At 39.8% G+C, this 15,254-nt stretch overlaps 1 protein-coding gene across 1 annotated transcript in view; it reads left to right on the plus strand.

Moving 5' to 3' along the window:
* Window positions 1–1,856: 1,856 nt before the first annotated feature.
* TNS3 (tensin 3) overlaps window positions 1,857–15,254 on the plus strand; it is a 363,298-nt gene continuing 349,900 nt past the window's right edge. The window contains exon 1 of the mRNA XM_040433526.1: window positions 1,857–2,045. Coding sequence (XP_040289460.1) covers window positions 1,953–2,045 — 93 coding nt within the window. The 5' untranslated portion in view covers window positions 1,857–1,952. The remainder of the gene's footprint in view (window positions 2,046–15,254) is intronic.

The following is a 15,254-nucleotide window of genomic DNA, read 5'->3' on the forward strand; positions in this document are numbered from 1 at the left end:
CAGTCAGCTTAGGCGGCCATCTTTAAGCATAAGGCTGTCAATTCACTGACAGCAAGCGGTGACTCAAAAAGCAGCAAACAGTCCACAATATACAGTTTTTCACACCACGATTGTTCAGTTCTTTGGCCCAACTTTTTCAAATAAACGGATAGGGAATTTATCACTTAATAGGCAATTATGGCACACAGTTCAGATTCCACTATGGCGTAGGAATATTTCGTATCCTGTTCGTGACGCCAAAATATGCAGTGCGCCAGTCCTGCAGGGTGAGCGAATGTGAGGTCACAGGGGTAGTTAACAAACCGATGGTTGCTCTTGTTGGTACTCCGTTTTTATTTACCCTGGGCAGGCGTACAGCAGTGATGGAGAGGCTGGCACATGAATCCTCTGGGGCACTCTCTGTGTATAGGGACCAGGCCAGGTGGTAGGTGAGGTGCCCTGGGTGTTGGAAGTTTAATGCGCCGGTGGCAAGATCCCTTATAGTTTGTGACGCCAGTGCCGGTAACGGTGGCACACCGATTTGTTGTAGGAATAATTGAGGTACACAAAGTTGCAGTGAACCAGAACTTCTTTTTACTGAACAGTTCAACTATTTACAGGTTTCAGTTAGTTCCACATGTACAATGTTGGTCACAGGCAGGCTTCACATAAGTGGCAGGCAAAGTCTTTGCAAGATACTCAGAGGGAATAACACTTACAGATCAGGCTGTATTTTCCTCAGATCCTGTCTGGCTTTCTCCAAGGCCCGTATGCCCTATAGCTGGCTTTATCCTTGGGTAGGGAAACCTTCCTCTGGTGTAAATCCTCTTACGCTAAATATCCTTCTGCCCTTCAGCTTTCTACTTAGCTGGATAAAAGTGGCTCTGCACTGTACTTTTCAAGGTGCTAGATATCCTCAGGAGGCAACTTCTTCTCCTGGGTGCAAGCTAGGAACCTGGGCTAACTAGCTTCATGTCAGAAGCTGCTTCCCAGCTATCCTCTGGTTAAAGTACACACTGGCTTCTGACCACACTCCCCTTCTCTCTGAACTGGACCTGACTATATATACTAGGGGTTCCCTAGCTCCCTCTACTGCCTAGGAGGAGGAACTACACCCCTAACAGGCCTGGTACAGGAGATAATCATGAAATTATACATTACAATGCAATATAAAATACCATAACCATTTTCCACAGGAGGTGGAGAACAACGTGACCCAATTGAGCCTTGAGTAGTGCCCACCCTTACGTAGTGGAACACTACAGTTATATGTATGTTTAATAGATTTCGCTACTATCATATTTGTTTAATTTTATCAGTACTCACAAATTCTTCTTTTCTATCAGTAACATTACAATGTGCTTATTTACTATTGGAAGACCACCATGTTTTACACCATGTAGTCAGTATATGCCTGAAATGCGCAAGCAGTTATTGTTATGTGTACTGATGTTTTAAATGGATTTTATGGCTCTTCAATAAAGTTTGCATACTTATCTTATATTGAATACTGGAACCATTCTGTTTGCTTATAAACTGATGTAATCATTCATCCCTATTCATCCTACACATAGTTAAGTGGGCTTGTCTATTTACTTTCCTTCTTCGCCAACATAAGACCTGCATGTGCAAGGTGCCATAAGACAGAACTTCTTGCAGCAGGGATAAGGCTCTCTGGTGCACACACTCCCAGGATGGATGTTCAGCTATGTGTTGGAAACGCATGTTGACATCTGAAATGCCAAGTTGAGTCTCCTGGGTGAGGGAGCCAGCCAATCCCTTTGCTGGAAGGATTAGAAGGCTGGTGGGTGTGGAGGAGAAGGGGTGTGAGTTGACATCACTTTGTTAGCTTGCATTAGGTGAACACATCTCCAGCACTTTTATTTAGAATGGAGAGGAGCATTTCACTGGAAGTTGGATTGTGGAGCCTACTGTAAACTTAGTATATTCTTAAACTTGTGCCTTGGGAAAACATGAGAGGAGTCTATTTTTCCTGCTGCCGAAAGAAGAATAACAAGAAACAAGCTGAGAGTGAACTGCCTCTGCTGGAACAGACTTTCCAAAAGGTAATGCAAACCTCTGGTTCTATTGTAGTAAAGTGGTGCATGCCTGGAGAGGCTGCTACATTGTGTTTAGTATGCTCACTTGTGTCGGGTTCTGGTTTACAGCACTAACTGGTTGATGCTGAAGAACTATAAGTAATTTCACAATACATCTAGACTAAACATCCATACAACCTGGCATTTTAGGGTATGAGAAATTGCTCTGGTTTTGCCTGTGAATCTGAGCATGTGTTGTTGTACCTATAGAATAGTACTGTATTGAGAAGTGCAAGAATGCACAAGAAAACTGTCAGCAAGATAGAACAAAGTATTGTTTGTGCTTGCTATGTGGTCACCTTTACATATGTTTCTGGAAAAAAATGTTTTATGCTGTGAAAGGCACAGGCTCAAGTTTTTTTTAAATGTTATTACTAAATCGCGAGGTCAAGCATATTGAGTTGTAGAGGTTTTTGTGGGATTATTCACCCTTACATGTGGGCCACTTTCACATGGTCAGTATTTAATCAATGTACCAGAAAAGCCACAAATCTGTCCATTATACTTTTTTCTTTGTAGGTTCTACAACTGGTTTTGGCGTACAAATACTGATGCAAAATAATAACCAAATACTTACCATGTGAAAGTGGCCTACAGTAGAGAATTGCTTGGATAGCATTTCCATAGCATACTATTATTGGAATTTCTCCCATTGCTCCCGTTATACATAACATTGTTTTTGAAATTTTCACAGCAGCCATGTGTTTCTCAACTGCCGCTAGTGGGAGCATTTCCGATAATTAACTTTCTTTGGTGTATTGCTATTCAAGCAGTTGCCTAGTATATTCTGACCAGCACTTCACTTGAGCATCACTGGTTTTGTAAAAAACTGGATTATATTTTGGATACAAACTGGAATTCCCATTGGTTAGTTTTTTTGTATCTTGTTTTTTTTTCTAGAGAGCTTGTATATTTTGAAGTCATATAGAATTAGTTTTCAGTTTCCCGACCTTTTGTAATAGATTAAATATTTCTTCAGTATTGAAGCGTGACATGTTAAGTATTATCTCTATTTTAACATAAATAAGGGAAAACCGGTTAATCCAAATTACATTTGAAGCAATAAATATGGAATCAGGTTGGCACTGGCTTCTCAGAAAGGTATGAAAATACATCACAATCATTTATCACTGGGATCACTAGGCAAGTGTAATACAGAGAATTTGTGCAAGTGTGATACAGAGAATTTGTCTGGGAAATTATTTATGAGTCAGAAGTTATATTCAGGCACGGTTCACACGACATTTGTGCCCTTTATCAGACATTTACCTTTTTATAGATGTATACTGTATGAAAAGAGACTCAGGACATCCATGTGCAGCTGTTCTTTGGATACATTGCATTATATGGGGTTAGTGTTCCTCCTCCTTAGAGAACTGCATAATAATGTTGGGGTAACAGAATGATGCAAACTATATTTGAGCAATGTGTATTTAGAATCATTTAAAATAAAATGACTTTTGGCATATTGTTTTCCTGAACCCAATAGGGTTACCTACAGGGTTTGTCAACTTTAGTGAATTAGGAATATGAACCAGATATCACGTATTTGTTTCCATGATCAAGCACTGACTTCCAGAACATTTTGATCTCTATAACTGATATATATCACTTTGCAGTTTGTCACTGAAGAAACTTGTAAAGATCACATAAACGCCAAAAGTAATAACAATCTTGTCATCTGTATAGTACTTCATGAATCATAGGCTTTTCTTGCCAAAATATCTTAGGGAATTGCTATTGAGGCCATCAATATACAAGCATCAACAAACAATAAAGACCAGTCAAGACCATAAAAAACATAATTTCTTTGATGTATCTTTATATTGCATTAAACAGGTTATCCTCAGGATTAAAGGATTAAAAAAAGGGCTTTTAGGATTCCTGGCGGTGGATCGAAGTTATGAAGAAGTGCCGGCTTCTCCATAACTTCAACACATGCAGCCCCAGTTCTAAATGTAAGACAGCATCCAAGCTGTCTTACATTTACAAAAATTTTAATGACTAAAACAGGTATAGAAAATGGTGAATGAGATAGTCCTGCTGACCCGTCCCCTCCCCTACCCACACCACACCCACAATTTTAGACCTGGCGTGAGCAAGGCAAGGTCGCAGATAGTGATGCAACTAACCGGTGCGCCGCCATCTGCGCCTTAATATGCCTTATTTCAGTATAGTAAATGACCCCCATAGTGTGTTTTACCACCTTGAGTTTTTAATTATATTTTCTGTATGCCTAGCGTTTTTTTTTGTTTTTTTTTTAGGAAAGTAGGTGCCCCCTTGTAATTTCACTTCCTTTATAGAGCTGTGTGGGGGGAAAAATTGGTAAAGAATGCCTTGCAAAAAAAACAACAAAAAAAAACATGTTCTAAAATTTTATTTAGAGAAGAAAGACGCCAGGCAATGAGGACAAAAACTCTAGACTCCATGCCAGCTGGAGAAACTCTAGACTCCATGGTTTCTCCAGCATTTAATATTTTCCATAGACTTTTATCTGGAGCTGGAATTAAATACATCATTAAACGAAGAAAAAAACAAAAACGAAACCCCACAAAATGCATAAAAATTTGATAGGTATATCAATCCCAGTCTTTGAGATTGTGAAAGTCCCAGAAGTTGACACTCTATCTTCAGTCCTTCATCACTTAAATAAAACCACAATGTCGCCACAATCTTGGACACGACTAGTACTGCAGATAAGACTACTACTGCAGATAGAAATATACAATCCGGACTGCTGTGCCATGCTAGTACAATAGAAATAGACTCGTGTGCATGCATGGCATTACCAACAATGTATTTCAGCACAGCTTTGATTGCTGACAGTGGGCGAATGTGTGGGGAGGGGGAGGCAGGAGTACAGATAGTGATCTGTGCTCCTTATCCCCATCACCACTCATGTACAGTATTACAGCAGACAATAGTCCTGGGTGATGGTGATAGATTCCCTTTAAGAAATAACTCTGATTTCATCCATCCTATCATATAGATGTTTGCTGGTCAGATATTGGCCCATTTGGTTGTAATATTCCACCTGATTAGTGTGGTTATTTGCAAACGTTTACCATGTACCATTTATAATACTGGTGTTTTATACTTAGCAAAGGTGACTTTGGGCACCCTTAAGTGCCAGGGTCAGATGTGGCTGTTACTTCTAGCTATTCCTCTTACCATTTACTTTGGACTACTAAATGCCATATCATTTATCAATTACTGTGTAAAGCAGATATCTCACCTTTCAAATATCTTCCTAGTTCATGGCGCATGCTTGCTTTACCTATGAACATAATATGGCTGCCAATAATTGTGCCAGCTCAAGCTCGGAATCCGTCTGAACTGTATGTATGCATTCGCAGGAAATTTTAGACTTTGTCAATGTTGGACCAGAAATCCTCCATCTTGCAATATAGTTGAACATATTCAAAATTATTTACAAACTGAGCATTTATGAGAGATTTGGGTGAATGTGAAATAGATGTAATCAGTCTTGACTTTCCAGATAGGAATCTTGGCAAGTATGCATCTAACAAGTACTTAGCCTTGTCATTTATTACTATAGCTAGACACATGAGATTCTGACAAGAATTGCAGAAAGGTCACAATTGTATTTTATGTAGCATAATTCAAGAATTTCCAGGATAAAATAGAATCCAGATTTTGCACTGGCTGTATGTTGCAAATTATGTCAAGTGACTTATTTTTAACGATCATCTAAAGGAAACTACAGTACTTCAGATTTAGTACATTGTTAGTAAAAAAGAAAGAAAGAAAATTGTCTAATAATGAAAAAATAACAAGGTAGAAAGCAATTGCCAAAAACTGACCTAAATTGTTTGGACGAACTGTCCCGTTCAGACAGTAAATGAAATTCACAGCTGGCATCTCAGGGGTTCGGCCAGAACTTGGTGTGCCTCAGGAATAGAACAAAGCTTTATTCTGGCATATTACATTCATGTCAGCTCTCCAGCCACATTAGAGTGCACAGAGCTGCATTTTGTCTGTTTATGTCTGCTAAGGTTTCAGCAAGGATCATTTAGGACTTTAATTCAAAACAAGTCTTTGGCAACTACTCTCCAGGGGATTCTTACTGCGTTTCAAATGTGATGCCAATTAAGGCCGAAAAAGAGAAGACACAATGGCTGGTTTCCTTTTAAGAAGGCACTTTGATAATCATAAATGTGTTACTTTTAAGGTATAGTCTTTCAAGATAAACACTAAGGGTGCTTAAAAGCAAATAACCTAGCTCAAAGTTTAATAAAGTTCTTTTTTTTATGTGGACTTCTTTATATAGGTAAACTAAAAGATTTGTTTTATTTTTCTCCTAATCATTTTACAATTTATGAAATTTCTATCTCTCTTTAAAGTTCTAAAAACTAATAATCAGGGAAGTACATAGATCTCCAAGGGCCCCATAGCAAAACAGTATGGACCCCCCATGCCCCACCAATTTATGCCCCACCAATTTTTTTTCAGTATGCTTGTGTCAATTGCTCCCAGGCAATGCAGAATGCAAAGTGCAAAGCCCCAAATTTCTGAGGAATTGACTTCTTTTTTAAGTGGATGACATTTTTATAAATATGGCACTTATGCTGTTCACTTAGGGCTTATTCAGATGAGCAATTTTCACCGCTGTGTAGAATGCACAGCATACAGAATGAACACTGAGACATTAAAGTCAATGGGCCAGTTAACATGTTTGATTTTCTTCATAGATCGTTGGGCCTTTCAGAGAAAATCGCAGCATGCACTATTATATCCTAGACTTGCTCATTCAAATCGAAGGGCCCATGCAAAAATACAGACAACACACGGATGCCATCCGTGTGTAGTCCATTTATCATGGGAGAAGCTAGGTGGACATTCTTCTGTTTTTATTTTTTAGTATTAGTTCTACGCGCATGGAAAATCATCAGGTTTTAGCTGACAGAATTTGAGTTTTACATCAAGTTTTAAACCGTTTATCTAAATGACACCTAAGTTCGAGAAACAGAGCTGTACCACCCTCCGTTTCATAAAAAAAACAAAAAATATCTGTGAAAAGTTGATACATAAATCAGACATAACATAATATAATGGTACATAGGTTATTATTTTTGGGGGAAAATTTTGTCAAGCAAGGTATGGTTAGTGAAAAGATGTTTGAATAACAACACAATTCTTCCCTTATTTTCACACCATAGGTTACACCATGACAACCAAGTGAAATCTGGAGCAAAAATGTTGCAAAATCACGTTAGTGCTAGTAGATATTCATTTTTGTGCTTGCATCATCTCACATAAAACACTATTAAATGCTGCAGCTTTTTTTATTTGATGTCCAATAGGGAAAAATCTTGGAAACCATTTGGAGGGATAATTTAGCTTAGGCTGCTTGCACATGGCAAGGGAGTCTACTACGGAGTCATGGGCACTCCACAGCTCCATATGCCACTGAATGGTCCACCATAAGATGCTGCATTACAACAATGTCTATGTATCTACAAGGTCATCCTTATCCGTGTTATTATTCTGAATGGTATTCAGTAAGGAAAACACAAAAACCACATCAGAGAAAAGTTCTCCATGTTCTTATGATCTCTATACTTGTACACTGTCTATAGGTCTTTCACACAGCAAAGGATTACGAGCCAAATAAGATGAGATGAAATAGAGGAACAAAGAACTATGTAGTGCATTCAGCTGCTGGAAGTGAGACCTTTTGTAACAGGTGGTGGAGCTTTTAGAAGAGCTAATTCTTTTGTCTGGATGTTGTTACTATCTATCTTGTTTCATTTTTCCCAGCGGCTGAGATGATTTGCTTTTAACACTGTTCATAAAGTGTGATGCCACCATGCTCTTTACAAGAAGATGTATTTGTCCTTCTGTCTCAATTACATAATGCAAATGCTTGAACTGGACCAATACAATATCCAAGAAAACTATATATATATATATATATATATATATATATATATAAATATATATATATATAAAGACTTTGTTACCTACCAGACTCTTGGGTCAAGTTGCAACTCACAATAGTAATTATTTTAGAGCTGAGGAGAACCAACATCCCTCCATATATCTGCAGAAAAAGTTAAAGGTTAAGTCCTTGTTCATATGTTGTATTAAGGCATATGGAAATCATAGTGGTGGGTTCCCTCAGAGTGGAGATCAACTACTAAACAGCAGCGCAGGTTGGACTAATGCCCTCGAGCTATCATGTGGACAGCCTTTCATCTAAAATACCACATATACCAAGTACCACAGGGCAGCATAAAATACTGCCCTATCATCATACTGAGGACAGTGATACAGTACAATTCAGGAGGGTAACTGCGGCTGCCAGCAAGGTGCATAAGTACCTGATACTCCTAGCATTAATAAATACTGAGAGCATCAGACCATATGTACCTGGCCAGCGGCTGTGAGGAGTACTCAGGTGGCCCCCTGGGCATATCCCCACTGCGTACTTTCCCTGTAGAGTATGGTCAATCTGCCCCTGTAGCCAGATATAGCAATACATATCGCAATCTGGTACCATAGCAGTATTCAGCGTAAAGGAGTTGTCTGGGAATACATAGGGGGTTTTAGACTCCAGCCTTAATAAGCCCCTGCGCTAGCGCCTCTACATAACTTCGGTGTATCCATCGCCAGTCTAAATATAAGCCAGCTTCCTTGCTGGCTTACATTTAGACCATTTTCTATGCCACACCCACTTTTTTAGAGGGTAAATTCGCAGATTGCGGAACAATTTACCTTTGCACCGCAATCTGTGCCAGAAATACATCTAATATAGTCCTATTTCTGATAGTAAATGACTGGCAGCCTGCCTCCACTACTGAAAGGATCATACTTGCCATGTCTCCATCTTCTATGGAGTTTGTTTTTTTATTTTCTTCACACAGCATGGGCATGGTTAGAAATGATATATTCAAAGACAACTCTTTTAAAGAGGTTGTCTTTTGATGAGACAATCCCTTTAAAGGGAAAATAAAATCTTGCATCTCAGTCTCATGTCAAATTCGAATAATTTTTTATTTTAATGTTTTAATCCATTTAAGTCATTGGGTAAAAAAAAAGTCCCCAAAATGCTGCAAATACACAGACTGTGAACCTGGATTTTCATGGCTTTTCCATGTTTTTTGTGTAAGGGTTCTGCAATTGATCATCAATCAACCCACCATTTCACAGAATCCCTAAATGTGTACTCAATGTTAGATATTTTTAATACTAATATTATTATTAATATATTAATATTATTATTACTAAACACTGTAATCTTTACTAATTTCAGTAGTGCTGAAAACCCGTTTCATTTCTTAAAGTGAGCACATTATCCACTATACTTATGTTTTGAGGGGTAAAATAAAACAAGAACAAGTATGTTCTCCTTGTGCTAGCATGAGTTTTTCTGGTTTCCTCCCATAATTCAAAAACATACTGATAGGATAACTACCTGTCTTAGTATGTATATGAGATAGAGGATATTAGATTGTGAGAGGCTTATGGAAGTGAGGACAATCTCTGAACACTCCAGTGGAATGTTGGTCATATATAAGCAACATTAAGGAGAACCCGTCACCATAAAAATGCAATGTAAGCTGCAGGTAGCTTGTTATAAAGCAGGGGTTGCTGAGCAGATTGATATATAGTTTTGTGAGAAAAGATTCCATGTAACCTGTATTTTATTTGTTCATATTCCTGCTTATTCTGAGCTTTTAAGTCTAGGAGACGGTCCTATCAGTGATTGACAGCTACAGTCATGTGAAAAAATTAGGACACCCTTTGAAAGCATGTGTTTTTTTGTAACATTTTTAATAAATGGTTATTTCATCTCCGTTTCAACAATACAGAGAGATTAAAGTAATCCAACTAAACAAAGAAAACTGAAGAAAAGTCTTTTCAAGATCTTCTGTAAATGTCATTCTACAAAAATGCCTATTCTAACTGAGGAAAAAGATAGGACACCCTTGCCCCTAATAGCGAGTGTTACCTCCTTTGGCTGAAATAACTGCAGTGAGACGGTTCTTGTAGCCATCTACCAGTCTTCGACATCGGTCTGAGGAAATTTTACCCCACTCCTCAATGCAGAACTTTTTCAGCTGTGAGATGTTTGAGGGGTTTCTTGCACGTACAGCCCTTTTCAAGTCACCCCACAGCATCTCAATGGGATTCAAATCTGGACTTTGACTTGGCCATTCCAGGACTCTCCATTTCTTCTTTTTCAGCCAATCTTTGGTTGATTTACTAGTATGTTTTGGGTCATTGTCATGTTGCATGGTCCAGTTCCGCTTCAGCTTTAATTTTCTAACTGATGGTCTCACATGTTCTTCAAGCACCTTCTGATACACAGTAGAATTCATCGTGGATTCTATGATGGTGAGCTGACCAGGTCCTGCTGCAGCAAAGCAGCCCCAAACCATGACACTTCCACCTCCATGCTTCACAGTTGGTATGAGGTTCTTTTCTTGGAATGCTGTGTTTGGTTTACGCCAAACATGTCCTCTGCTGTTGTGTCCAAATAATTCAATTTTGGACTCATCTGTCCAAAGAACATTATTCCAGAAGTCCTGGTCTTTGTCAAATTTATCTCTGGCAAATGTCAGTCTGGCCTCGATGTTTCTCTTGGAAAGCAAAGGTTTCCTCCTTGCACACCTCCCATGCAAGTTAAACTTGTACAGTCTCTTTCTGATTGTAGAGGCATGTACTTCTACATCAACAGTAGCCAGAGCCTGCTGTAGTTCTCGAGATGACACTTTAGGGTTTTTGGAGACCTCTTTTAGCATCTTGCAGTCTGCTCTTGGGGTGAACTTGCTGGGGCGACCAGTCCTGGGCATGTTGGCAGTTGTTTTGAAAGCCCTCCACTTGTAGACTATCTTCCGGACAGTGGAATGGCTGATTTCAAAATCTTTTGAGATCTTTTTAAATCCCTTCCCAGACTCATAGGCTGCTACAATCTTTTTTCTGAAGTCCTCTGACAGCTCTTTTGCTCTCACCATGGTGCTCACTCTCACTTCAACAGTCAGGAGCACACCAAACTAAATGTCTGAGGTTTAAATAGGGCAAGCCTCATTCAACATGCAGAGTAACGATCTACTAATTATGTGCACCTGGTGTGAGATCTGAGCCAATTTAAGAGGGAATACATGTGAGGGTGTCCTATCTTTTTCCTCAGTTAGAATAGGCATTTTTGTAGAATGACATTTACAGAAGATCTTGAAAAGACTTTTCTTCAGTTTTCTTTGTTTAGTTGGATTACTTTAATCTCTCTGTATTGTTGAAACGGAGATGAAATAACCATTTATTAAAAATGTTACAAAAAACCACATGCTTTCAAAGGGTGTCCTAATTTTTTCACATGACTGTATCTGTATATACACAGTCATAGAGGGAAGGCTTCCAATCACTGATAGGACCGCCTCCCTGACTTCAAAGCCAAGAACGAGCAGGAATTTACATTTTTACTGAATCTTTTCCCACAAAAATATACATCACTCTGCTCAGCTCGTCTTCCTCTAAAACTTGCTGCCTGCAGCTCAAACACCATGTTCAACGTGACAGGCTCCCTTTAAAATGAAATTTCAATACAAAGACACTTGCTAACTGCCATAATAATAATTCATATTTATATATCGCCAACATATTCCGCAGTGCTTTACAATCAGAGGGTTCATGTACAAACAAAGCCATAAATAACATAGCAACAAACAAGTCAAAAACTCAAACAAGAGGAATGAGGGCCCCATTCACAAGAGCTTACAATCTATGAGGAGATAGGGGTGACACAAAAAGTTAAATGTACTAATTTTATACAATGGTCCGGTCATCTTAACACAATAATTACCAGCCAATCAAATGTTCTATTATATGGCCATGACTTGTTAGTCACCCTGTAGACATAAAATATTGGGGTGGCGCCAGACGTAGAGTTACCACCTGTAACATATAAGACATTCATCATGAGGCATGACACACTATGAAAATTATACTGCAAATATTAGGTCATTGTGATGGACGTTTTATATAGAACTAATGAATATTTTCTCACAGTATTCACAATGTTGTATTCATCATTGATTTATCTGGCCATTTACACTCCAAATATCACATCTACTATATTTACTAGAAGACTGCAAATTGTCAGCCGTATACCTGCCATGAGAGCCCAACATCAGAAAAAATACAGAGGTAACTGCTCATTCATAGGGATTGTGTTTTCATGGAATTTTTTCCCCAGTGTAAAGCTAGCTATTGACAGCACTGAATGACCCTCTGACATTCTTGCAATGATGCCCCTTAGAAAAGGGGATCAAGGGACAATTGTGAGTCAGTCTAACTTGCATACCCACCCGTAGTTGTAATCATCATGTTTTTCAACTCAGATCATGCAGAACGCACATAAAAAGTGCCACACATAATATATGGAGGACAGGAGAGAACAAGTACTATGGAGAATATAGATTCCAAATGGCTAAGCAGAGACAGTTCCTTTATAAATGTTAGCACTGAAGTGCTATTAAGTGCCTTCATGCAATTTTTAAAAAAATAAAAAACATCTTAGTGGCAAAAATAAAAAAAATATTGAAGGTGTTATGCACAAAAGAACTTACTGATCTTTTTTTCTGACCTTATTCACACTCAGTGAAGCAGAAAGGATTTCATGCAGAACATGAAAAAAGGTAATCAATCTCTATGAGCAGCTAGAGGACCATAAACATGGACATCTGGGCCAGATTATAGAAGATGCAGGTTGTACAATAAGCTTAATGGTGCAACATCTTGTATCTTCCAAATATCCATCCATATTTTTCTAACTCACTTTGTGTTATATTAATTTCTCTTTAGCACAGGATCTCCAATAACATGCTAAACAAAAAATATATATAAAAAAAACATTGGAGTGTAACAGAGTTAATAAATCCCCCATCTTGTGGCGAGTGTCACAAACTTTATAACGCAAAAAGCAATGGTGGAATTACTGTCTTGTTTTCCACTCTCCTAAGAAAGATACAACAAATAATAATAATCTCTATTTAGCACTATTAAACCGGTATGTCACGGTGGTTGAAGGAATGTATAGAGAGGGCTGCTGCAGTGGCATCTGGCCACACAGAGATATGGAACGGTGATCATGCCAAACCCTGTCATTTAACACCTCAGATGCCATGGTCAACACTAATCGCGACATCTGTGGAGTTAGGCAGAGGGATGTGGCTCCCTCTGCCTTCCAATCGGAGAAGTGAAATCGTGGGGCTCTGATCGGTTACCATGGCAGCCTGGATGCTTATGAAGCTTACCAGGCTGCCATGGTAAGCTCCCTGCTAAGCTGTGCACAAATCACAGCTCAGCAGGCAGTGTGTCAAAATCCTATTCATCCTAATAGATCTCTATTAGGCCTCATGCTCATGACTGTTGTTTGGGTCCACATCCGAGCTGCATTTTCTGCTGCTGGGATGCGGACCCATTCACTTCAATGGGCCCACAAAAGATGCGGACTGCACTCTGTGTGCTGTCTGCATCTGTTGCTCTGTTCCGTGGCCCTGCAAAAAAATTTAATAATCCAACATGTCCTATTCTAGGCATTTCTATAATGGGCGACCCGTTCAGTTCCGCAAATTGGAACATAGCGGGCATCTGTGTTTTGCGGATACTCAATTTGCAGAACCTAAAACACAGCACGGTTGTGTGCATGAGGCCTTAGGGTGAATTGGACAAGGGATCAAAAGATTACAGGTTCTAGCCCCCTAAAGGGGTTAAAAGCTATTACTGTAAAAGTGAAAAAAAAATACAAAATATTAAAAGTTTAAATCACCCCCCTTTCCCAATTTTACTTATAAAAATATATTAAGAATCAAAAAATAAATGTCAGGTATCTCCGCTGTCGAAACTATTAAAATATATATTTTTAATTCCTGTGCGGTGAACAAAAAAATGGAAACCACACAATTCGCCATTTTTTTCCCCCAACCCCCCAAAATTTAATAACGGCAATCAAAAAGCCGTACGTACCACAAAAATGGTGCCAATAAAAACTACAATTTGTTGCACTAAAAATAAGCCCTCATACAGCCCTCTAGACTGAAATATAAAAAAAGTTATGGCTGTCAAAAAATGGCGATGCAAAGAAAATGTTTCTTTTTTTATGTTTTTTTTTTTTTTAAAGTAGTGAAACAAAAAAAAATATACAAATTTGGTATCACCTTATTTGTATTGAGCCGCAGAATAAGGATGTCATGTCATTTTTAACTTACAGTGAAAGCCGTAATGTCAAATCCCAAAAACCTTTGCGAAATTGTGGTATTGTTTTTTTTTTTTATTTAACCCCAGAAAGAATTTTATTTACCATTCTCCAATAACAGACATGGTAAATTAAATGGTGCCCTTAAAAAATACAACTTATCGGGGCGTGGTCAGCTATGCAGGAGTGAGGACATGTTTGCTACGAGCTCCTCCACAGCACCGGAGAAAAACCACCTCCAGCTACTCACCATCAATGGGCAAGGTGACCAAAAAGGGCAGGGCCCGCTCTGTGGCCTCCCTGACATCCTCACAAGGGGACTTACCAAGGCTCTTTGCCAGACAGCCTGCGACTTTGGGCCCCCTACATGACTGAGCGCGCCGAGCGCTTCCAAGATGGCGCCGCCTGCACTGCCACGAATCCGCCTGTAACAACTTTAGCGGCACCAGTATCTCCCCACCACTCACCGGATCGGCGCAGATCCCGGTCCGCATCAGTGCCGACTCTGCTCAGTGATCCCGGTCAAGTCCAGACGCCCCATAGCCTGGAAAAAGGAGGCCCTGGACCGCGCCCTGAGCTCCCACCTCCGGCTCAGAGAGAGAGCCTGACAGCCGCCGCGCTGTCCCCGCACTCTCCAGCAACGCAGGTCAGTGCAGAAGACTTCCCCCTGTTACAGAGGGCTCCTCAGACCGCCTCTCACTCCATTACCCGGGGACATGGTACCTCCAGCCCATCAGCGGCCTCACTGCGCCCCGGGACAGGATCTCCTACTGGGTCCCCCTGGTTATGTGCTCCAGCCAGCCACATGAGACATTCCCTGATGCAGGGTGAACCTTCTTACCGGGGGCAGCCCGGAGAGGCTGACAGGGAGGCCCCGAACTCACCGTGGATTATGGCTTCTCCCCCATGCCTGTTGCGGGAACCCCTCTCGCCCCTCTCTCCTGGGCCATCCCTGG

Source organism: Bufo bufo, chromosome 5, assembly GCF_905171765.1.
Source record: "Bufo bufo chromosome 5, aBufBuf1.1, whole genome shotgun sequence".
Taxonomy (NCBI): Eukaryota; Metazoa; Chordata; class Amphibia; order Anura; family Bufonidae; genus Bufo; species Bufo bufo.